Source organism: Salvelinus namaycush, unplaced genomic scaffold (genome assembly GCF_016432855.1).
Source record: "Salvelinus namaycush isolate Seneca unplaced genomic scaffold, SaNama_1.0 Scaffold1448, whole genome shotgun sequence".
NCBI classification, from domain to species: Eukaryota; Metazoa; Chordata; class Actinopteri; order Salmoniformes; family Salmonidae; genus Salvelinus; species Salvelinus namaycush.
This window is the reverse complement of record NW_024058173.1, coordinates 22,966-47,911: the sequence shown is the minus strand read 5'-3', so window position 1 is coordinate 47,911 and position 24,946 is coordinate 22,966. Positions and strand designations below refer to the sequence as shown.

The window sequence follows — 24,946 nt, the reverse complement described above, 5'->3', positions numbered from 1 at the left end:
TATTTTTAAAGTTCTATATGTTGAAAAGTTGCTTGCTGATTGTTATGGGGCTGATATCAACAGTGGACTAATGAAACACACACCAAAAGACAGTTTGCAGGGGTCTTTTCCTTAAACGTCTCTGTCCGTGTGTCTCTGTCCGTGTGTCTCTGTCCGTGTGTTCTTCAGGAGACGATGGAGCAGCAGCTGTCTCAGCCTCAGGTCCTGACTCCCGACTTCAGCAAACCAGAGGTGAGAGGTCATAGGTCAGCTCCAGTGTGCTGTGTGTTTGATCTGCTGTGTGTTGGAGCCGTCTCTGAGCAGTTTCCTGTTTTGTCCATTGTGAATGTGTCCCTCAGGCCCCGCTGCAGATCCACGCCGCCATGCTGGCTCTCGATGCCTTCCAGGAGCAACACAACAGACTGCCCAATATTGGGTAACACAACCCCTAGTCCATACCCTCTACCCCCTAGTACCTACCCTCTACCCCCTAGTACCTACCCTCTACCCCCTAGTACCTACCCTCTACCCCCTAGTCCCTCCACCTAGCCCCTCCCCCCGGCCCCTAGTCCCTACCCTCTACCCCCTAGTCCCTCCACCTAGCCCCTCCCCCCGGCCCCTAGTCCCTACCCTCTACCCCCTACCCTCTACCCCCTAGTCCCTACCCTCTACCCCCTAGTCCCTACCCCCTACCCTCTACCCCCTAGTCCCTACCCTCTACCCCCTAGTCCCTACCCTCTACCCCCTAGTCCCTACCCTCTACCCCCTGGTACCTACCCTCTACTCCCTACCCCCTAGTCCCTGCCCTCTACCCCCTAGTCTCTACCCCCTAGTCCCTACCCCCTACCCTCTACCCCCTTGGTCCCTAGCCCCTACTTCCTGTATAGCTGGTTGGTCCCTAGCCCCTACTTCCTGTATAGCTGGTTGGTCCCTAGCCCCTACTTCCTGTATAGCTGGTTGGTCCCTAGCCCCTACTTCCTGTATAGCTGGTTGGTCCCTAGCCTCTACTTCCTGTATAGCTGGTTGGTCCCTAGCCCCTACTTCCTGTATAGCTGGTTGGTCCCTAGCCCCTACTTCCTGTATAGCTGGTTGGTCTCTAGCCCCTACTTCCTCTATAGCTGGTTGGTCCCTAGCCTCTACTTCCTCTATAGCTGGTTGGTTCCTAGCCCCTACTTCCTGTATAGCTGGTTGGTCCCTAGCCTCTACTTCCTGTATAGCTGGTTGGTCCCTAGCCTCTACTTCCTGTATAGCTGGTTGGTCCCTAGCCCCTACTTCCTGTATAGCTGGTTGGTCCCTAGTCTCTACTTCCTCTATAGCTGGTTGGTCCCTAGCCCCTACTTCCTGTATAGCTGGTTAGTCCCTAGCCCCTACTTCCTGTAAAGCTGGTTGGTCCCTAGCCCCTACTTCCTGTATAGCTGGTTGGTCCCTAGCCCCTACTTCCTGTATAGCTGGTTGGTCCCTAGCCCCTACTTCCTGTATAGCTGGTTGGTCCCTAGCCCCTACTTCCTCTATAGCTGGTTGGTCCCTAGCCCCTACTTCCTGTATAGCTGGTTGGTCCCTAGCCTCTACTTCCTCTATAGCTGGTTGGTCCCTAGCCCCTACTTCCTGTATAGCTGGTTGGTCCCTAGCCCCTACTTCCTGTATAGCTGGTTGTGATTTGTTGTTTTTCCAGGTGCTGTCAGGATGCGGAGGTTCTGGTCAAACTAACAGAGGAAGTCAACCACACCTTGACAACCAGAGTGAGTGTTTCATCTACACACACTGGTGTACGAATGTGCGCACACACACACTCACACTCGTGACACTCCCGTCCTCCCCTCTCCCATCTTCTCCTCTCCCCTCTCTCCCTCCCTTTCTCCTCTCCCCTCTCCCCGTCCTCCCCTCTCCCCTCTCCCATCCTCTCCTCTCTCCCTCCCCTCTCTCCTGTCCCCTCTCTCCTCTCCACTCTCTCCCTCCCTTTCTCCTCTCCACTCTCTCCCTCCCTTTCTCCTCTCCACTCTCTCCCTCCCTTTCTCCTCTCCTCTCTCCTCTCCCCTCCCCTCCCTCTCTCCCTCCCTTCCTCTCTCCTCTCCCGTCCTCTCCTCTCTCCTCTCCTCTCTCCCTTCCCTCTCTCTCTCCTCTCCTCTCTCCCCTCCCCTCTCTCCTCTCCTCTCTCCTCTCTCCTCTCCCGTCCTCCACTCTCCCGTCCTCCTCCCCTCTCCCGTCCTCCCCTCTCTCCCTCCCCTCCCCTCCTCTCCCCTCTCCCCTCTCCCCTCCCTCTCTCCCTCCCTCCCGTCCTCTCCTCTCCCCTCCTCCCCTCTCTCCTCCCCTCCCTCCCCCCCTCCCTCCTCTCCCCTCTCCTCCCGTCCCCCCCTCTCTCCTCTCCCCTCTCCTCTCCAGGCTCCAGTGAATAGTGAGTTGGTGCGTTGTCTGTCCAGAACGGCTCAGGGTTTTCTCCCTCCGTTGTCCGCGGCGGTGGGGGGCATTGCCAGTCAGGAGGTCCTCAAGGCCCTCACGGGGAAGTTTGCCCCGCTACAGCAATGGGTAGGTCAACCTACTGCTTTCCACCTCACAGACTGATCAATACATCTGATTGGTTGGTTGGGTAGGTCAACCTACTGCCATCCACCTCACAGACTGATCAATACATCTGATTTATTTTTCTGGTGTTAGAATTGTAATACTGTGTCTCTCTCTCCCCTCTCTCTCCTCTTTCTCCCCTCTCTCTCTCTCCTCTTTCTAGTTCTATCTAGATGCCATAGAGGTAGTGAAACCACTACAGTCTCTATCTGCAGAGGAGTTTAGCCCCAGGTAAAACACACACACACAGACACAGACACACACACAGACACACACACACACACACACACACACACACACACACACACACACACACACACACACACACACTACAAAGAATGTGAAACACATTCTCACAAAGTGTGTGTGTGTCTGTGTGTGTGTGTGTGTAGGGGTGATCGGTACGACGGGCTGAGGGTCTGCATCGGGGAGACCATGTGTCTGGAACTCCACAAGCTGAGAGTCTTTATGGTGACGACCCACGCTATTACAACCCACAATGTTACCACCCACGCTGGTACCACCCACGCTGTTACGACCCACAATGTTACCACCCACAATGTTACGACCCACGGTGTTACGACCCACTATGTTATGACCCACGCTGTTACAACCCACGCTGTTACGACCCACGGTGTTACAACCCACGCTATCAAAACCCACGCTGTCACAGCCCACGCTGTTACGACCCACGCTGTTACGACCCACACTGTTACCACCCACGCTGTTACGACCCACACTGTGACAACCCACACTGTGACAACCCACACTGTCAATACGCACACTGTGACAACCCACGCTGTTACAGCCCACACTGTGACAACCCACACTGTCAATACCCACATTGTGACAACCCACGGTGTTACAAACCACACTGTGACAACCCACACTGTCAATACCCACATTGTGACAACCCACGGTGTTACAAACCACACTGTGACAACCCACGGTGTTACAAACCACACTGTGACAACCCACGCTGTGACAACCCACTGATGACTCAACCCACACATATCAGTACACACACTAATACAGGGGTCCCCAAACCTTTTTGGCCTTTGACCCCATTTTACCTGTAGTTGATGACAGTTTGTCTTCTCCAGGTGGGCTGTGGAGCCATTGGCTGTGAGATGCTCAAGAACTTTGCCCTGCTGGGAGTGGGATTGGCCAAGAGCTCAGGAGAGGTAGGGATTGGTTGGTTGATTTTGCGTATTACCTGTTCTCTTCTGTGGTCGCTACGTGTACCTTGACAGACTGATCAGTTCATTGATTGGTTAATTCATTAGTAAAATCATTAGTTAATGTGTGTGTTTGATTAGCGGTATTGATTGATTGATGACCTTTTCCCCAGGTGTGTGTTTGATTAGTGGATTGATTGATTGATTAGCGGTATTGATTGATTGATTTAGCGGTATTGATTGATGACCTTGTCCCCAGGTGTGTGTTTGATTAGCGGTATTGATTGATTGATTAGCGATATTGATTGATTGATTAGCAGTATTGATTGATGACCTTGTCCCCAGGTGTGTGTTTGATTAGCGGTATTGATTGATTGATTAGCGATATTGATTGATTGATTAGCAGTATTGATTGATGACCTTGTCCCCAGGTGTGTGTGTGATTAGCGGTATTGATTGATTGATTAGAGGTATTGATTGATTGATTAGCGGTATTGATTGATGACCTTGTCCCCAGGTGTGTGATTGATTAGTGGTATTGATTGATGACCTTGTCCCCAGGTGTGTGTGTGTGATTAGTGGTATTGATTGGTGACCTTGTCCCCAGGTGTGTGTGACGGACCCCGACCTGATAGAGAAGTCCAACCTCAACAGACAGTTCCTCTTCAGATCTCAGCACATACAGGTCTGTAACGGCTTCTCTTCTCCTCTTCGTCTGAAGAGGAGGAGTAGGGATCAGACCAAAATGCAGCGTTGTATGCAGACATAACGATATTTATTTAAACAGGACGAAACACGAAGAACACTTGAAATGATTACAAAACAACAAAACGACGTAGACAGACCTGAACATGTGAACTTACATAAACACGAAGAACTCACGAACAGGAACAGACTACTTACGCGAACGAAAACGAAACAGTCCCGTGTGGTGCAACATACACAGACACGGAAGACAATCACCCACAAACAAACAGTGAGAACAGCCTACCTTAATATGGTTCTCAATCAGAGGAAACGTCAAACACCTGCCTCTAATTGAGAACCATATCAGGCAACACATTAAACCCAACATAGAAACACATAACATAGACTACCCACCCAGCTCACGTCCTGACCAACTAAACACATACAAAAACAAGAGAAAACAGGTCAGGAACGTGACAAGGTCAGACACACACACACACACACACACACACACACACTCACACTCACACTCACACTCACACGCACACACTACAAACAGGACAAACAGACACACACACACACACACACACACACACACACACACACACACACACACACACACACACACACACACACACACACACACACACACACACACAGACAACAGACAGAGACCTCACTACAAACAGGTCAGACACACAAACATACCATCATTATTGATACATTTATTAATCATCATCATCCATTATAAGTTTTGTCCACATCAAAATAACTTGTCTGACTTCTCCCTCTGCCCCTCTCTCCCTCTCTCTGTCTGCTTCTCCCTCTGCCCCTCTCTCCCTCTCTCTGTCTGCTTCTCTCTCCCTCTCTCTGTCTGCTTCTCCCTCTGCCCCTCTCTCCCTCTCTCTGTCTGCTTCTCCCTCCCTCTCTCTGTCTGCTTCTCCCTCCCTCTCTGTCTGCTTCTCCCTCCCTCTCTCTGTCTGCTTCTCCCTCCCTCCCTCCCTCCCTCCCTCCCTCCCTCCCTCCCTCTCTCCCTCCCTCCCTCCCTCCCTCCCTCCCTCCCTCCCTCTCTGCCTCCCTCTCTGCCTCCCTCCCTGCCTCTCTCCCTCGGCCTCTCTCGGCCTCTCTCTCCCTCGGCCTCTCTCTCCCTGCCTCTCTCCCTCCCTTCCTCCCTGCCTCCCTCCCTCTCTCTCTCTCTCTCTCTCTCTCTCTCTCTCTCTCTCTCTCTCTCTCTCTCTCTCTGTCTGCTTCTCCCTCCCTCCCTCCCTCCCTCCCTCCCTCCCTCCCTCCCTCCCTCCCTCCCTCCCTCCCTCCCTCCCTCCCTCCCTCCCTCCCTCTCTCCCTCCCTCCCTCCCTCCCTCCCTCCCTCCCTCCCTCCCTCCCTCCCTCCCTCCCTCTCTGCCTCCCTCTCTGCCTCTCTGCCTCTCTGCCTCTCTGCCTCTCTCCCTTCATCTCTGTCTCTCTCCCTTCATCTCTGCCTCTCTCCCTTCATCTCTGCCTCTGCCTCTCTGCCTCTCTCCCTTCATCTCTGTCTCTCTCCCTTCATCTCTGCCTCTCTCCCTGCCTCTCTGCCTCCCTCCCTGCCTCTCTCCCTCGGCCTCTCTCTCCCTGCCTCTCTCCCTCCCTTCCTCCCTGCCTCCCTCCCTCCCCCTCTCTCTCTCTCTCTCTCTCTCTCTCTCTCTCTCTCTCTCTCTCTCTCTCTCTCTCTCTCTGTCTGCTTCTCCCTCCCTCCCTCCCTCAGAAACCTAAGAGCACCACAGCAGCAGTAGCGACCTTGGAGATCAACCCAGAGATGCAGGTAGACGCTCACCTCAACAAGGTGTGTCCTGCCACCGAGGGGGTCTACAACGACCTGTTCTACTCCCGCCTACACCTGGTTGTCACGGCGCTGGACAATGTAGAGGCTCGCAGATACGTCGACAGGTGAGGGGGGAGGGTTATGGTGATAGTGAATGGTTGTATGGTATCTATATCAGGTTATAGTGATGTGATAGTGAATGGTTGTGTGGTATCTATATCAGGTTATGTGATAGTGAATGGTTGTGTGGTATCTATATCAGGTTATGTGATAGTGAATGGTTGTGTGGTATCTATATCAGGTTATGGTGATGTGATAGTGAATGGTTGTGTGGTATCTATATCAGGTTATGGTGATAGTGAATGGTTGTGTGGTATCTATATCAGGTTATGGTGATGTGATAGTGAATGGTTGTATGGTATCTATATCAGGTTATGTGATAGTGAATGGTTGTATGGTATCTATATCAGGTTATGGTGATAGTGAATGGTTGTGTGGTATCTATATCAGGTTATGGTGATGTGATAGTGAATGGTTGTATGGTATCTATATCAGGTGATGTGATAGTGAATGGTTGTGTGGTATCTATATCAGGTTATGTGATAGTGAATGGTTGTATGGTATCTATATCAGGTTATGTGATAGTGAATGGTTGTATGGTATCTATATCAGGTTATGGTGATGTGATAGTGAATGGTTGTATGGTATCTATATCAGGTTATGGTGATGTGATAGTGAATGGTTGTATGGTATCTATATCAGGTTATGGTGATGTGATAGTGAATGGTTGTGTGATGTCTATATCAGGTTATGGTGATGTGATAGTGAATGGTTGTGTGGTATCTATATCAGGTTATGGTGATAGTGAATGGTTGTGTGGTATCTATATCAGGTTATGGTGATGTGATAGTGAATGGTTGTATGGTATCTATATCAGGTGATGTGATAGTGAATGGTTGTGTGGTATCTATATCAGGTTATGTGATAGTGAATGGTTGTATGGTATCTATATCAGGTTATGTGATAGTGAATGGTTGTATGGTATCTATATCAGGTTATGTGATAGTGAATGGTTGTGTGGTATCTATATCAGGTTATAGAGATGTGATAGTGAATGGTTGTGTGGTATCTATATCAGGTTATGGTGATAGTGAATGGTTGTGTGGTATCTATATCAGGTTATAGTGATAGTGAATGGTTGTATGGTATCTATATCAGGTTATGGTGATAGTGAATGGTTGTGTGGTATCTATATCAGGTGATAGTGATAGTGAATGGTTGTGTGGTATCTATATCAGGTTATGGTGATGTGATAGTGAATGGTTGTGTGGTATCTATATCAGGTTATGGTGATGTGATAGTGAATGGTTGTATGGTATCTATATCAGGTTATAGATGTGATAGTGAATGGTTGTGTGGTATCTATATCAGGTTATGTGATAGTGAATGGTTGTATGGTATCTATATCAGGTTATGGTGATAGTGAATGGTTGTGTGGTATCTATATCAGGTTATGGTGATGTGATAGTGAATGGTTGTGTGGTATCTATATCAGGTTATGGTGATGTGATAGTGAATGGTTGTATGGTATCTATATCAGGTTATGGTGATGTGATAGTGAATGGTTGTATGGTATCTATATCAGGTTATGTGATAGTGAATGGTTGTGTGGTATCTATATCAGGTTATAGTGATGTGATAGTGAATGGTTGTATGGTATCTATATCAGGTTATGGTGATAGTGAATGGTTGTGTGGTATCTATATCAGGTTATAGTGATGTGATAGTGAATGGTTGTATGGTATCTATATCAGGTTATGTGATAGTGAATGGTTGTGTGGTATCTATATCAGGTTATGGTGATGTGATAGTGAATGGTTGTATGGTATCTATATCAGGTTATGGTGATAGTGAATGGTTGTATGGTATCTATATCAGGTTATAGTGATAGTGAATGGTTGTATGGTATCTATATCAGGTTATAGTGATAGTGAATGGTTGTATGGTATCTATATCAGGTTATGGTGATGTGATAGTGAATGGTTGTATGGTATCTATATCAGGTTATGTGATAGTGAATGGTTGTATGGTATCTATATCAGGTTATGTGATAGTGAATCGTTGTGTGGTATCTATATCAGGTTATGTGATAGTGAATGGTTGTGTGGTATCTATATCAGGTTATGGTGATAGTGAATGGTTGTATGGTATCTATATCAGGTTATGGTGATGTGATAGTGAATGGTTGTATGGTATCTATATCAGGTTATAGTGATAGTGAATGGTTGTGTGGTATCTATATCAGGTTATGGTGATGTGATAGTGAATGGTTGTATGGTATCTATATCAGGTTATGTGATAGTGAATGGTTGTATGGTATCTATATCAGGTTATGTGATAGTGAATGGTTGTGTGGTATCTATATCAGGTTATGGTGATGTGATAGTGAATGGTTGTATGGTATCTATATCAGGTTATGGTGATAGTGAATGGTTGTATGGTATCTATATCAGGTTATAGTGATAGTGAATGGTTGTATGGTATCTATATCAGGTTATAGTGATAGTGAATGGTTGTATGGTATCTATATCAGGTTATGGTGATGTGATAGTGAATGGTTGTATGGTATCTATATCAGGTTATGTGATAGTGAATGGTTGTATGGTATCTATATCAGGTTATGGTGATAGTGAATGGTTGTATGGTATCTATATCATGTTATAGTGATGTGATAGTGAATGGTTGTATGGTATCTATATCAGGTTATGTGATAGTGAATGGTTGTATGGTATCTATATCAGGTTATGGTGATGTGATAGTGAATGGTTGTGTGGTATCTATATCAGGTTATGGTGATGTGATAGTGAATGGTTGTATGGTATCTATATCAGGTTATGGTGATAGTGAATGGTTGTTTGGTATCTATATCAGGTTATGTGATAGTGAATGGTTGTGTAGTATCTATATCAGGTTATGGTGATAGTGAATGGTTGTATGGTATCTATATCAGGTTATGGTGATAGTGAATGGTTGTATGGTATCTATATCAGGTTATGGTGATGTGATAGTGAATGGTTGTATGGTATCTATATCAGGTTATAGTGATAGTGAATGGTTGTGTGGTATCTATATCAGGTTATGGTGATAGTGAATATTTGTGTGGTATCTATATCAGGTTATGGTGATGTGATAGTGAATGGTTGTATGGTATCTATATCAGGTTATGTGATAGTGAATGGTTGTATGGTATCTATATCAGGTTATGTGATAGTGAATCGTTGTGTGGTATCTATATCAGGTTATGTGATAGTGAATGGTTGTGTGGTATCTATATCAGGTTATGGTGATAGTGAATGGTTGTATGGTATCTATATCAGGTTATGGTGATGTGATAGTGAATGGTTGTATGGTATCTATATCAGGTTATAGTGATAGTGAATGGTTGTATGGTATCTATATCAGGTTATAGTGATAGTGAATGGTTGTATGGTATCTATATCAGGTTATGGTGATGTGATAGTGAATGGTTGTATGGTATCTATATCAGGTTATGTGATAGTGAATGGTTGTATGGTATCTATATCAGGTTATGGTGATAGTGAATGGTTGTATGGTATCTATATCATGTTATAGTGATGTGATAGTGAATGGTTGTGTGGTATCTATATCAGGTTATGGTGATGTGATAGTGAATGGTTGTATGGTATCTATATCAGGTTATGGTGATAGTGAATGGTTGTTTGGTATCTATATCAGGTTATGGTGATAGTGAATGGTTGTGTGGTATCTATATCAGGTTATGGTGATGTGATAGTGAATGGTTGTGTGGTATCTATATCAGGTTATGTGATAGTGAATGGTTGTGTGGTATCTATATCAGGTTATGGTGATGTGATAGTGAATGGTTGTGTGGTATCTATATCAGGTTATGGTGATAGTGAATGGTTGTGTGGTATCTATCAGGTTATGGTGATAGTGAATGGTTGTGTGGTATCTATATCAGGTTATGGTGATAGTGAATGGTTGTATGGTATCTATATCAGGTTATGTGATAGTGAATGGTTGTATGGTGTCTATATCAGGTTATGGTGATAGTGAATGGTTGTATGGTATCTATATCAGGTTATGTGATAGTGAATGGTTGTGTGGTATCTATATCAGGTTATAGTGATGTGATAGTGAATGGTTGTATGGTATCTATATCAGGTTATGGTGATAGTGAATGGTTGTGTGGTATCTATATCAGGTTATAGTGATGTGATAGTGAATGGTTGTATGGTATCTATATCAGGTTATGTGATAGTGAATGGTTGTGTGGTATCTATATCAGGTTATGGTGATGTGATAGTGAATGGTTGTATGGTATCTATATCAGGTTATGTGATAGTGAATGGTTGTATGGTATCTATATCAGGTTATGTGATAGTGAATGGTTGTGTGGTATCTATATCAGGTTATGGTGATGTGATAGTGAATGGTTGTGTGGTATCTATATCAGGTTATGGTGATAGTGAATGGTTGTGTGGTATCTATATCAGGTTATAGTGATAGTGAATGGTTGTGTGGTATCTATATCAGGTTATGTGATAGTGAATGGTTGTATGGTATCTATATCAGGTTATAGTGATGTGATAGTGAATGGTTGTGTGGTATCTATATCAGGTTATGGTGATAGTGAATGGTTGTGTGGTATCTATATCAGGTTATGTGATAGTGAATGGTTGTATGGTATCTATATCAGGGTATGTGATAGTGAATGGTTGTGTGGTATCTATATCAGGTTATAGTGATAGTGAATGGTTGTGTGGTATCTATATCAGGTTATGTGATAGTGAATGGTTGTATGGTATCTATATCAGGGTATGTGATAGTGAATGGTTGTGTGGTATCTATATCAGGTTATAGTGATAGTGAATGGTTGTGTGGTATCTATATCAGGTTATGGTGATAGTGAATGGTTGTGTGGTATCTATATCAGGTTATGGTGATGTGATAGTGAATGGTTGTGTGGTATCTATATCAGGTTATGGTGATGTGATAGTGAATGGTTGTATGGTATCTATATCAGGTTATAGTGATAGTGAATGGTTGTATGGTATCTATATCAGGTTATGTGATAGTGAATGGTTGTATGGTATCTATATCAGGTTATGTGATAGTGAATGGTTGTGCGGTATCTATATCAGGTTATGGTGATAGTGAATGGTTGTGTGGTATCTATATCAGGTTATGGTGATGTGATAGTGAATGGTTGTATGGTATCTATATCAGGTTATGTGATAGTGAATGGTTGTATGGTATCTATATCAGGTTATGGTGATGTGATAGTGAATGGTTGTATGGTATCTATATCAGGTTATGTGATAGTGAATGGTTGTGTGGTATCTATATCAGGTTATGTGATAGTGAATGGTTGTATGGTATCTATATCAGGTTATAGTGATAGTGAATGGTTGTATGGTGTCTATATCAGGTTATGTGATAGTGAATGGTTGTGTGGTATCTATATCAGGTTATGTGATAGTGAATGGTTGTGTGTCATTGCAGAATAGTTGTGGTATGTTGGTATATTGTTGTTGAGTAACTTCACATCAGGGGTAAATCATGTTTTCTTTATTGAATTGAGGGGGGGAGGGGATAAACTGGGATTATTAATCAACACTAATTGATCATGTGTAATGTTTTGCCTCTCTCTGATTGGTTTTCCCCACAGCCGCAGTGTATCCAATCAGAAGGCTCTTCTGGATTCCGGTACCATGGGAACCAAAGGACACACGGAGATCATCGTGCCCAACCTGACCGAGTCTTACAACAGCCATGTACGTACCGTCTGTCTGTCTGCCTGCCTGCCTGTCTGCATCTCTGTCTGCCTGCCTGCCTGTCTGCATCTCTGTCTGTCTGTCTGCCTGCCTGCCTGTCTGTCTGCCTGTCTGTCTGTCTGCCTGTCTGTGTGCCTGCCTGTCTGTCTCTCTGTCTCTCTCTCTCAATGGTCGTACCAGCCATGTACGTACCGCCTGTCTGTCTGCCTGCCTGTCTGTCTGCCTGCCTCTCTGTCTCTCTCAATGGTCGTACCAGCCATGTATAACCAGATGCCTGTGTTTTTGAATGTCCATATCTTTGTGTATTGACAGAGGGACCCACCAGAAGAGGAGATTCCGTTCTGCACCCTCAAGTCTTTCCCTGCTGTCATAGAACACACCATCCAATGGGCAAGGGACAAGGTGATAGAACTAATCTAACTGGTTGTTATAGAACACATCATCCAATGGGCAAGGGACAAGGTGATAGAACTAATCTAACTGGTTGTTATAGAACACATCATCCAATGGGCAAGGGACAAGGTGATAGGACTAATCTAACTGGTTATTATAGAACAAGCCACCCAATGGGCAAGGGACAAGGTGATAGATTAGTCCTAACTGGTTATTATAGAATGCACCATCCAATGGGCAAGGGACAAGTTGATAGGACTAATCTAACTGGTTATTATAGAACACACCATCCAATGGGCAAGGGACAAGGTGATAGGACTAATCTAACTGGTTATTATAGAACGCACCATCCAATGGGCAAGGGACAAGGTGATAGGACTAATCTAACTGGTTATTATAGAACACACCATCCAATGGGCAAGGGACAAGGTGATAGGACTAATCTAACTGGTTATTATAGAACGCACCATCCAATGGGCAAGGGACAAGGTGATAGGACTAATCTAACTGGTTATTATAGAACACACCATCCAATGGGCAAGGGACAAGGTGATAGGACTAATCTAACTGGTTATTATAGAACGCACCATCCAATGGGCAAGGGACAAGGTGATAGGACTAATCTAACTGGTTATTATAGAACACACCATCCAATGGGCAAGGGACAAGGTGATAGGACTAATCTAACTGGTTATTATCAAACACACCATCCAATGGGCAAGGGACAAGGTGATAGGACTAATCTAACTGGTTGTTATAGAACACACCATCCAATGGGCAAGGGACAAGGTGATAGAACTAATCTAACTGGTTATTATAGAACACACCATCCAATGGGCAAGGGACAAGGTGATACGACTAATCTAACTGGTTATTATAGAACGCACCATCCAATGGGGAAGGGACAAGTTGATAGATTATTCCTAACTGGTTATTATAGAACGCACCATCCAATGGGCAAGGGACAAGGTGATAGATTAGTCCTAACTGGTTATTATAGAACGCACCATCCAATGGGCAAGGGACAAGGTGATAGAACTAATCTAACTGGTTATTATAGAACACACCATCCAATGGGCAAGGGACAAGTTGATAGGACTAATCTAACTGGGTATTATAGAACGCACCATCCAATGGGCAAGGGACAAGGTGATAGAACTAATCTAACTGGCTATGTTCCATTCTAATATGGATGGTTCTAGAATATGTTGAGGACAACACCCTGAACACAGCTTCTACCCAGAAGCCACAAGACTGCTGAACAATTATTTAAATGGCCACCTGGACCATTTACACATGTTTGTACACTGCTGCTACTCGCTGTTTATTATCTATGCATAGTCACTTTACCTCTACCTAAATGTACAAATTACCTCGACTAACCTGTACCCCTGGACATTGAGTTGGTACCGGTACTGCCTGTATATAGCTTTTTTGTTATTATTTAGTGTTACTTTTTAAAAACATTTTTTTACTTTAGTTTATTTGGTAAATATTTTCTTTACTCTATTTCTTGAACTGCATTGTTGGTTAAGGGCTTGTAAGTAAGCATTTCACGGTAAGGTCTACACTTGTTGTATTCAGCATTTCACGGTAAGGTCCACACTTGTTGTATTCAGCATTTCACGGTAAGGTCTACACTTGTTGTATTCAGCATTTCACGGTAAGGTCTACACTTGTTGTATTCAGCATTTCACGGTAAGGTCTACACTTGTTGTATTCGGAGCACGTGACAAATAACATTTGATTTAATTTTGATTTGTTGTCTCTCTCCCTTTCCGTCTTTCTCTCTCTCTTTCTCTCTTCTCTCTCCCTTTCTTTCTTTCTCTCGCTCTTTCTCTCTCTTTCTCTCCTCTCTCTCCCTCTCTCCCTTTCTCTCTCTCTTTCTCTCCTCTCTCTCCCTCTCTCCCTTTCTCTCGCTCTTTCTCTCTCTTTCTCTCCTCTCTCTCCCTCTCTCCCTTTCTGTCTTTCTCTCTCACTTTCTCTCCCTCTCTCCCTTTCTGTCTTTCTATCTCTTCTTTCTCTCCCTCTCTCCCTTTCTGTCTTTCTATCTCTCCTCTCTCTCCCTCTCTCCCTTTGTCTTTCTCTCGCTCTTTCTCTCTCTTTCTCTCCTCTCTCCCTCTCTCCCTTTCCGTCTTTCTCCCTCACTTTCTCTCCACTCTCTCCCTCTGTCTCTCTGTCTGTAGTTTGAGAGTGCGTTTGCCCACAAGCCCACCATCTATAATATGTTCTGGCAGACCCACTCCTCAGCAGAAGCCGTGCTACAGGTAGGAACAGCTTCTTCTCATAACTCGGGTTGAAAAGTTCCCGTAACTTTCCCTAAATGTTCAGCTTTTTCCAGATATCCTGGTAAATTAACGCTGAGGTATGGGACGTTAACAGACAGTAAATTAACACTGAGGTATGAGACATTAACCTCTCTGCGCTACGGATCCCTTTAGCGGGATCATTTTCCTAAACAACCGCTGAATTGCAGGGCGCAAAATATTACTACAAATATTTATAATCATGCAATCACAAGTGAAATCTACCAAAACACAGCTTAGCTTGTTGTTAATCCACCTATCATGTCAGATTTTGAAAATATGCTTTGCAGCGAAAGCAATCCAAGCTTTTGTGAGTGTATCAATCAATGCTAGAACAGCTAGCCCCAAATTAGCATGGTCACGAAAGTCAGAAAAGCAATAAAATTAATCGCTTACCTTTGATAATCTTCGGATGTTTGCACTCACGAGACTCCCAGTTACACAATAAATGTTATTTTTGTTCGATAAATATTACTTTTATAACGAAAAAACGCCATTTGGGTTGCGCATTATGTTCAGAAAACCAAAGCCTCGTTCCGTTTGACGAAAATTCCAAAAAGTATCCGTAATGTTCGTAGAAACATGTCAAATGTTTTTTATAATCAATCAGGTTGTTTTTAACAAACATATTCGATAATATTTCAACCGGACCGTAACCTATTCAATAAAAGAGAGAAAGAAAATGGAGAGCTACCCCTCTCGCGCGCAGGAACTAATCAAAGGGCACCTGACTAGTTTAAAAAAAAATCTCGCTAATTTTTTTAAATAAAAGCCTGAAACTATGTCTAAAGCCTGGTCACAGCCTGAGGAAGCCATTGGAAAAGGAATCTGGTTGATACCCCTTTAAATGGAAGAAAGACGGGAAAGGAAACACAGATAAAAAAAAAAAAAAACACTTCCGGGTTAGATTTCCTCAGGTTTTCGCCTGCAGAATCAGTTTTGTTATACTCACAGACAATATTTTGACAGTTTTGGAAACTTTGGCGTGTTTTCTATCCCAATCTGTAAATTATATGCATATTCTACGATCTGGACCTTAGAAATAGTCCGTTTACCTTGAGAACGTTATTTAAAAAAAAAAAACAGACAGTAAATTAACACTGAAGTATGTGACATTAACAGACAGTAAATTAACACTGAGGTATGGGATGTTAACAGACAGTAAATTAACACTGAGGTATGTGACATTAACAGACAGTAAATTAACACTGAGGTATGGGATGTTAACAGACAGTAAATTAACACTGAGGTATGGGACATTAACAGACAGTAAATTAACACTGAGGTATGGGACGTTAACAGACAGTAAATTAACACTGAGGTATGGGATGTTAACAGACAGTAAATTAACACTGAGGTATGGGATGTTAACAGACAGTAAATTAACACTGAGGTATGGGACGTTATCAGACAGTAAATTAACACTGAGGTATGGGACGTTAACAGACAGTAAATTAACACTGAGGTATGGGACGTTAACAGACAGTAAATTAACACTGAGGTATGGGATGTTAACAGACAGTAAATTAACACTGAGGTATGGGACATTAACAGACAGTAAATTAACACTGAGGTATGGGACATTAACAGACAGTAAATTAATACTGAGGTATGGGACATTTGTTTGTTATTATTGGGAAGAAAATTGCACTGTGTTTGATGTGTTTGATTGTGTGTGTGTGTGTGTGTGCGTGTGTGTGTGTGTGTGTGTGTCTCTCTGTGTGCGTGCGTGCGTGCGTGCGTGCGTGTGTGTGTGTGTGTGTGTGTGTGTGTCTCTCTGTGTGTGTGTGTGTCTCTCTGTGCGTCTGTGTGTGTGCGTGTGTGCGTGTGTGTGCGTGCGTGTGTGTCTGTGCGTGTGTGCGTGCGTGCGTGTGCGTGCGTGCGTGCGTGCGTGTGTGTGTGTGTGTGTGTAGAGGATGCAGCAGAGGGAGACTCTGGAGGGGGCGTTCCAGGTAGTCAAGCTGCTGAGTCGACGGCCCAGCCAATGGGATCACTGTATCATTCTGGCACGCCTGAAATTCGACAAGTACTTCAAGAGGAAGGTAACGTTACCCCACACACACACACTGACAGCAGACACACAAAGAGACACACGCAGACACACACACACACACACACCATAACCTTGTTTCCGTGTGCGTGTGTGTGTGTGTGTGTGTGTGTGTGTGTGTGTGTGTGTGTGTGTGTGTGTGTGTGTGTGTGTGTGTGTGTGTGTGTGTGTGTGTGTGTGTGTGTGTGTGTGTGTGTGTGTGTGTGTTCTCATGTAGGCTCTACAGCTGCTGCACTCCTTCCCCCTGGACACTCGGTTAAAGGACGGCAGTAAGTATCTCTAAACAAACAAAGAGCTTTTAGTACCTTTATGTCTATAGATGACCTGTTGCCGTCAATCCACAACCACACAACAAAGACTTTTGCAGCCCATTATATTGTCCAGTCTTCTTATCTCTGTCCTTGTTCTGCAGGTTTATTCTGGCAGTCACCTAAACGACCCCCGTCTCCCATAGAGTTTGACCTGAAGGACTCACTGTGAGTAGACCAACGATACTAGCTATACTGCTAGCTGTACTAGCTGTGCTGCTAGCTATCCTAGCTATACTAGCTATACTGCTAGCTGTACTGCTAGCTATACTAGCTATGGTGCTAGCTATCCTAGTTATACTGCTAGCTATACTAGCTATACTAGCTGTGCTGCTAGCTATCCTAGCTATACTGCTAGCTATCATAACTATACTGCCTATACTGATAGCTATCCTAGCTATACTGCTAGCTATACTGCTAGCTATCATAGCTATACTGCTAGCTATCATAGCTATACTGCCTATACTGCTAGCTATCCTAGCTATACTGCTAGCTATACTAGCTATACTAGCTGTGCTGCTAGCTATCCTAGCTATACTGCTAGCTATCATAACTATACTGCCTATACTGATAGCTATCCTAGCTATACTGCTAGCTATACTGCTAGCTATCATAGCTATACTGCTAGCTATCATAGCTATACTGCCTATACTGCTAGCTATCCTAGCTATACTGCTAGCTATCATAGCTATACTGCCTATACTGCTAGCTATCCTAGCTATACTGCTAGCTATCCTAGCTATACTGCTAGCTATACTAGCTATGATTTTTACCTTGTTAGCTCGGGGATTCGTTCCAGCGACCTTTTCGGTTACTAGTCCCAACGCTCTAACCACAAGACTACCTGCCGCCCCGAGAACCATCTAATGAGTGAACATGTAATTCATCTGAAACATTGTTACGAGAGTTAAAAAATATAGTTGAATGTAGTTTTGCCCCGTATTAAGCATCCGTTTTGAATTCCTGAATAGCTATGAAGTCTGAGTGTAGTTTTGACACAGTCAGGGCAACAGTCAGATCAACAGTCAGGGCAACAGTCAGATCACCAGTCAGGGCAACAGCAGACATACTAGTATCATCCGCATAATGGATGAAGTTTACACGTTTTAACAGATTGACCAATAGTGTTCATATAAATAGTGAAGAGAACACATCCCGAAATCAACCCCCCCGTGTCTTACACCTTTAGGCACTTGAAGAAATTCAGACTTTAACCCCCGTCAATCACGATGACCTGAGTTCTGTCACTAAGATAATCATGAAATTCAGACTTAACCCCGTCAATCACTATGGCCACGAGTTCTGTCACTAAGATAATCATGAAATTCAGACTTAACCCCGTCAATCACTATGGCCATGAGTTCTGTCACTAAGATAATCATGAAATTCAGACTTAACCCCGTCAATCACGATGGCCTGAGTTCTGTCACTAAGATAATCATGAAATTCAGACTTTAACCCCGTCAATCACGATGACCTGAGTTCTGTCACTAAGATAATCCTGAAATTCAGACTTTAACCCCCGTCTATCACGATGGCCACGAGTTCTGTCACTAAGATAATCATGAAATTCAGACTTTAACCCCGTCAATCACGATGGTCTGAGTTCTGTCACTAAGATAATCATGAAATTCAGACTTTAACCCCGTCAATCACGATGGCCACGAGTTCTGTCACTAAGATAATCATGAAATTCAGACTTAACCCCGTCAATCACTATGGCCACGAGTTCTGTCACTAAGATAATCATGAAATTCAGACTTATCCCCCGTCAATCACGATGGTCTGAGTTCTGTCACTAAGATAATCATGAAATTCAGACTTAACCCCGTCTATCACGATGGCCATGAGTTCTGTCACTAAGATAAGCATGAAATTCAGACTTTAACCCCATCAATCACGATGGCCCGAGTTCTGTCACTAAGATAATCATGAAACCGTGAACAGGCGTCAGTGCTCAGGCCGATCGAGGAACAACTTATTCATGATCAATGGTATCAAAAGCTTTTGACGGGTCCACAAACAAAGCAGCACATTTCAGTTTAGTGTCTAAAGCAATGACATCATTAACAACTAAAATGGTTGCTGTAATAGTGCTATGTCCATGCCTAGACCCTGATTGGATGTCCAGGCCTAGACCCTGATTGGATGTCCAGGCCTAGACCCTGATTGGATGTCCAGGCCTAGACCCTGATTGGATGTCCAGGCCTAGACCCTGATTGGATGTCCAGGCCTAGACCCTGATTGGATGTCCAGGCCTAGACCCTGATTGGATGTCCAGGCCTAGACCCTGATTGGATGTCCAGGCCTAGACCCTGATTGGATGTCCAGGCCTAGACCCTGATTGGATGCCCAGGCCTAGACCCTGATTGGATGCCCAGGCCTAAACCCTGATTGGATGCCCAGGCCTAAACCCTGATTGGATGCCCAGGCCTAAACGCTGATTGAATGTCCAGGCCTAAACCCTGATTGGATGTCCAGGCCTAAACCCTGATTGGATGTCCAGGCCTAAACCCTGATTGGATGTCCAGGCCTAAACCCTGATTGGATGTCCAGGCCTAAACCCTGATTGGATGTCCAGGCCTAAACCCTGATTGGATGTCCAGGCCTAAACCCTGATTGGATGTCCAGGCCTAAACGCTGATTGAATGTCCAGGCCTAAACCCTGATTGGATGTCCAGGCCTAAACCCTGATTGGATGTCCAGGCCTAAACCCTGATTGGTTTACATTCAAAATACATTTCTCAGATTTTAAAAAAGAGCAATGTTTTACCAGGGATTCTAGAATCTTAGCTAGACCAGGAAGTCTTGGTCTCTACTGTCCCCGTCCTTATGGAGAGGCAGCACAAGAGCTGATTTCCATTCTTTTGGAATATTTCCTGATAACAAAAAAAGTAGGTTATTGAGCCAACAATAATGGGCGCGGCACACTTAAATAGACCAGGATCCAATTGGTCAGCTCCTGTGGACTTCTTGTTGTCTATTGCTAGCAAAGCTACCAGGACTTGTTTTTCTGTAAATAAGCCTAAAAGAAAAGTGTTGACTATCATTTCTCTGATCATTCAGCAAGTTTCCCCTTATCGGTATCCAGCCCAATATCATTGTGAATAGGTTTAGTTATCTAATTGGTAGACGCTGGGCCAATTGTGCGCCGCCGCCTCATGGGTCTCCCGATCGCGGCCGGCTGCGACACAGACTGGGATCGAACCCGGGTCTGTAGTGTCGCCTCAAGCACTGCAGTGCCTTAGACTGCTGTGCCACTCCTGAGGCCCAACCCTTCAGGGATTTGACAGCTTTCCCGAATTTAGCCGGGGTTCCCATTACAATCCGAAAGAGCAGTTACATAATAATCAGATTCTTACACAATGCATAAAAACTTGCTGTTCCTGGCCTTGACCCAAACATCATATCTTTTATGAATAACTTCTGAAAATTCCTGAGTTTAGCAGGTATTCGATCTACCTTTAAACCCTTAATTTTTTTTGAAGGGAGCATGATTATCCACACAATAGTATTGAAGACATCTGCAAAGACGCTCAAAGCTAAATACAATCAAGGTCACTAAAATAAAGATTTGTGTAAAAAAAAAAGACTAGACTGAAGTTTTTACAATTTCCTCTTTGTGATGTCACAAGGCTTAGAATTTTGCGTTCTGGTAATGGTCACTAATGTCTTGGGTGTGAAGACACCAGTAGAAACATATTTCTGAGTGGTGAATTCCTTTAAAAAAATAAGCTCAATCAGAATTGACTTTGAATGATCTTTAGGGTTTGGGGCCGTGTCGGCTTAGTCACCAGCTGGGTTTAGGTTTAAATCACATGTTGTTGTTTAGATTGTCTGAAGCCTGCATGTTTCCCAAATCATAATTGAAGTCACCCATGATAATAACGTCTGATTGAGTAAAAGAACACAACCTAGTTAACTACTCGGGTGCACAAAGGTTAGCTGCACCACACAGACGGACGGACGGGCAATATTGCTGGAAATTAATTGGCAGATATTGTATTAGGTTTGGTTTTTTAAGCCAATAGTGGCTCACCAGGTGTCGGGGTTAATGTCAATGTTGTTTTGATTAGATAGCTGGGAGCTTGTGTTTGATACTTTTGAGATTTGTTCATGACAGTTTGCGGTGGAACGTTTGAAAATTGCATGTACTTTCAGAATTGTTTGGCGAGCTACTCATAGGTGGGCTGGTAGCTACTGGTAGCTGGGGATTGACCTGTCGGTGACCCCTGCTCTACACCTCTCTCTAGATTGACCTGTTGGTGACCCCTGCTCTACCTCTCTCTAGATTGACCTGTTGGTGACCCCTGCTCTACCTCTCTCTAGATTGACCTGTTGGTGACCCCTGCTCTACCTCTCTCTAGATTGACCTGTTGGTGACCCCTGCTCTACACCTCTCTCTAGATTGACCTGTTGGTGACCCCTGCTCTACCTCTCTCTAGATTGACCTGTTGGTGACCCCTGCTCTACCTCTCTCTAGATTGACCTGTTGGTGACCCCTGCTCTACCTCTCTCTAGATTGACCTGTTGGTGACCCCTGCTCTACCTCTCTCTAGATTGACCTGTTGGTGACCCCTGCTCTACCTCTCTCTAGATTGACCTGTTGGTGACCCCTGCTCTACCTCTCTCTAGATTGACCTGTTGGTGACCCCTGCTCTACACCTCTCTCTAGATTGACCTGTTGGTGACCCCTGCTCTACCTCTCTCTAGATTGACCTGTTGGTGACCCCTGCTCTACCTCTCTCTAGATTGACCTGTTGGTGACCCCTGCTCTACCTCTCTCTAGATTGACCTGTTGGTGACCCCTGCTCTACACCTCTCTCTAGATTGACCTGTTGGTGACCCCTGCTCTACCTCTCTCTAGATTGACCTGTTGGTGACCCCTGCTCTACCTCTCTCTAGATTGACCTGTTGGTGACCCCTGCTCTACACCTCTCTCTAGATTGACCTGTTGGTGACCCCTGCTCTACACCTCTCTCTAGATTGACCTGTTGGTGACCCCTGCTCTACCTCTCTCTAGATTGACCTGTTGGTGACCCCTGCTCTACCTCTCTCTAGATTGACCTGTTGGTGACCCCTGCTCTACACCTCTCTCTAGATTGACCTGTTGGTGACCCCTGACCTGTTGGTGACCTCCCATTATCTCCAACTCCTTTTCGTTATTTGTAACTCACTCTCATTTCCCTCTGTGTTTCCCATCAGGCACTTCAGTTTTGTGGTGAGCGCAGCTCGGCTTTATGCTGAAATCTACAACATCCCCTACTCAGAGAAGGTACACACACACACACTCAATATCCCTATATATATACCTCTAGCTCTCTTTCTCTCTGTCTCTCTCTTTCTCTCTATCTCCCTATCTCACTTTCTCTCTATTTCACTATCTCTCTATTTCACTATCTCTCACTATCTCTCTATTTCACTATCTCTCACTATCTCTCTCTATTTCACTATCTCTATATCTCTCTATTTCATTATCTCTCTATCTCTCTATTTCACTCTCTCTTTCACTATCTCTCTATCTCTCTATTTCACTCTCTCTCTATTTCACTCTCTCTCTATTTCACTATCTCTATCTCTATTTCACTATCTCTCTCTCTCTATTTCTCGATATCTCTCTATTTCACTATCTCTCTATCTATTTCACGATCTCTCTATCTCTCTATTTCACTATCTCTCTATTTCACTATCTCTCTATCTCTATATCTCTCTATTTCACTATCTCTCTCTATTTCACTCTCTCTATTTCACTATCTCTATCTCTATTTCACTATCTCTATATCTCTCTATTTCACTATCTCTCTCTCTCTCTATTTAACTATCTCTCTATCTCTCTATTTCACTATCTCCATCTCTAATTCACTATCTCTATATCTCTCTATTTCACAATTTCACTATCTCTCTATATCTCTATCTCTCTGTTTTACTATATCTCTATTTTACTATATCTCTATCTCTCCTCTGTATAGAGTATGAATCAGTTACTAGTGAAATAGAGAGAGTGAACACCATACAATATGTAATGAATTACCAGGGACCTCACCATACGATATGTAATGAATTACCAGGGACCTCACCATACGATATGTAATGAATTATCAGGGACCTCCCCATACGATATGTAATGAATTACCAGGGACCTCACCATACGATATGTAATTAATTACCAGGGACCTCACCATACGATATGTAATGAATTATCAGGGACCTCCCCATATGATATGTAATGAATTACCAGGGACCATACGATATGTAATGAATTACCAGGGACCATACGATATGTAATGAATTACCAGGGACCATACGATATGTAATGAATTACCAGGGACCATACGATATGTAATGAATTACCAGGGACCATACGATATGTAATGAATTACCAGGGACCTCACCATACGATACGTAATGAATTACCAGGGACCATACGATATGTAATGAATTACCAGGGACCGTACGATATGTAATGAATTACCAGGGACCATACGATATGTAATGAATTATCAGGGACCTCACCGTACGATATGTAATGAATTATCAGGGACCTCCCCATATGATATGTAATGAATTACCAGGGACCATACGATATGTAATGAATTACCAGGGACCATACGATATGTAATGAATTACCAGGGACCATACGATATGTAATGAATTACCAGGGACCATACGATATGTAATGAATTACCAGGGACCTCACCATACGATACGTAATGAATTACCAGGGACCATACGATATGTAATGAATTACCAGGGACCGTACGATATGTAATGAATTACCAGGGACCATACGATATGTAATGGATTACCATTATCAGGGACCTCACCATACGATATGTAATGAATTACCAGGGACCTCACCATACGATATGTAATGAATTATCAGGGACCTCACCATACGATATGTAATGAATTACCAGGGACCATACGATATGTAATGAATTACCAGGGACCTCACCGTACGATACGTATTGAATTATCAGGGACCTCACCATACGATACGTATTGAATTATCAGAGACCTCACAATAGGATATGTAAAAACAATATGGAGAACAAACTGAAGTAAAAATACTTTAATTCTGGAGCATATGTAACTATCGATCCCCCCCCCCCCCCGCCCCTTCACTAGTAACTAGTTTGTCTTTCCAGGGTTGGGGGTCACTTCCAAATCCATTGGAATCTATTGAAGAGAATTGGAATTTGACTTTCAGTATACGTCCTTGAATTCAAATGGTATTTACCCCCCCCCCCCCCCCGGGGCTGTGTGTGTGTCCGCAGGATCTGTCACAGGAAGCCGTGTCCAGGATGTTGTCAGAGATTACCGTCCCAGAGTACAGGCCAGCCGAGAAGGTAAGGATACCACGGTTACTATGGACGACACTGGGTTATGGGATGGATTGATTGACGGACTGTATTGATAGATTCACTTAATGTATTGATAAATATTGCTGATTGATTGATGGATAGATTTTTTGGATTGGTTGAGTGGTTGTTTTATTGGTTGAGTGGTTGTTTTATTGGTTGAGTGGTTGTTTTATTGGTTGAGTGGTTGTTTTATTGGTTGAGTGGTTGTTTTATTGATTGAGTGGTTGTGTTATTGGTTGAGTGGTTGTTTTATTGGTTGAGTGGTTGTTTTATTGGTTGAGTGGTTGTTTTATTGGTTGAGTGGTTGTTTTATTGGTTGAGTGGTTGTTTTATTGATTGAGTGGTTGTTTTATTGGTTGAGTGGTTGTTTTATTGGTTGAGTGGTTGTTTTATTGGTTGAGTGGTTGTTTTATGGATTGAGTGGTTGTTTTATTGATTGAGTGATTGTTTTATTGATTTAGTGGTTCTTTTATGGATGTATGAATTGCCACATTTGTTTATTGAT

The 24,946-nt window shown here is 43.8% G+C and overlaps 1 protein-coding gene across 4 annotated transcripts in view; it reads left to right on the top strand.

The window, feature by feature from the left end:
• The window catches only part of uba6 (ubiquitin like modifier activating enzyme 6), a 49,832-nt gene that overhangs the window by 13,037 nt on the left and 11,849 nt on the right, over positions 1–24,946 (top strand). For all 4 annotated transcript variants that reach the window (XM_038983095.1, XM_038983097.1, XM_038983096.1 and 1 more), the window contains exons 11-27: positions 169–231; positions 339–415; positions 1,652–1,718; positions 2,359–2,502; positions 2,702–2,769; positions 2,931–3,009; positions 3,642–3,722; positions 4,324–4,401; positions 6,145–6,326; positions 11,915–12,020; positions 12,333–12,422; positions 14,600–14,680; positions 16,633–16,761; positions 16,987–17,038; positions 17,182–17,245; positions 22,283–22,352; positions 24,355–24,426. In XM_038983095.1, the coding sequence (XP_038839023.1) occupies positions 169–231; positions 339–415; positions 1,652–1,718; positions 2,359–2,502; positions 2,702–2,769; positions 2,931–3,009; positions 3,642–3,722; positions 4,324–4,401; positions 6,145–6,326; positions 11,915–12,020; positions 12,333–12,422; positions 14,600–14,680; positions 16,633–16,761; positions 16,987–17,038; positions 17,182–17,245; positions 22,283–22,352; positions 24,355–24,426 (1,503 nt within the window). The remainder of the gene's footprint in view (positions 1–168; positions 232–338; positions 416–1,651; positions 1,719–2,358; positions 2,503–2,701; positions 2,770–2,930; positions 3,010–3,641; positions 3,723–4,323; positions 4,402–6,144; positions 6,327–11,914; positions 12,021–12,332; positions 12,423–14,599; positions 14,681–16,632; positions 16,762–16,986; positions 17,039–17,181; positions 17,246–22,282; positions 22,353–24,354; positions 24,427–24,946) is intronic.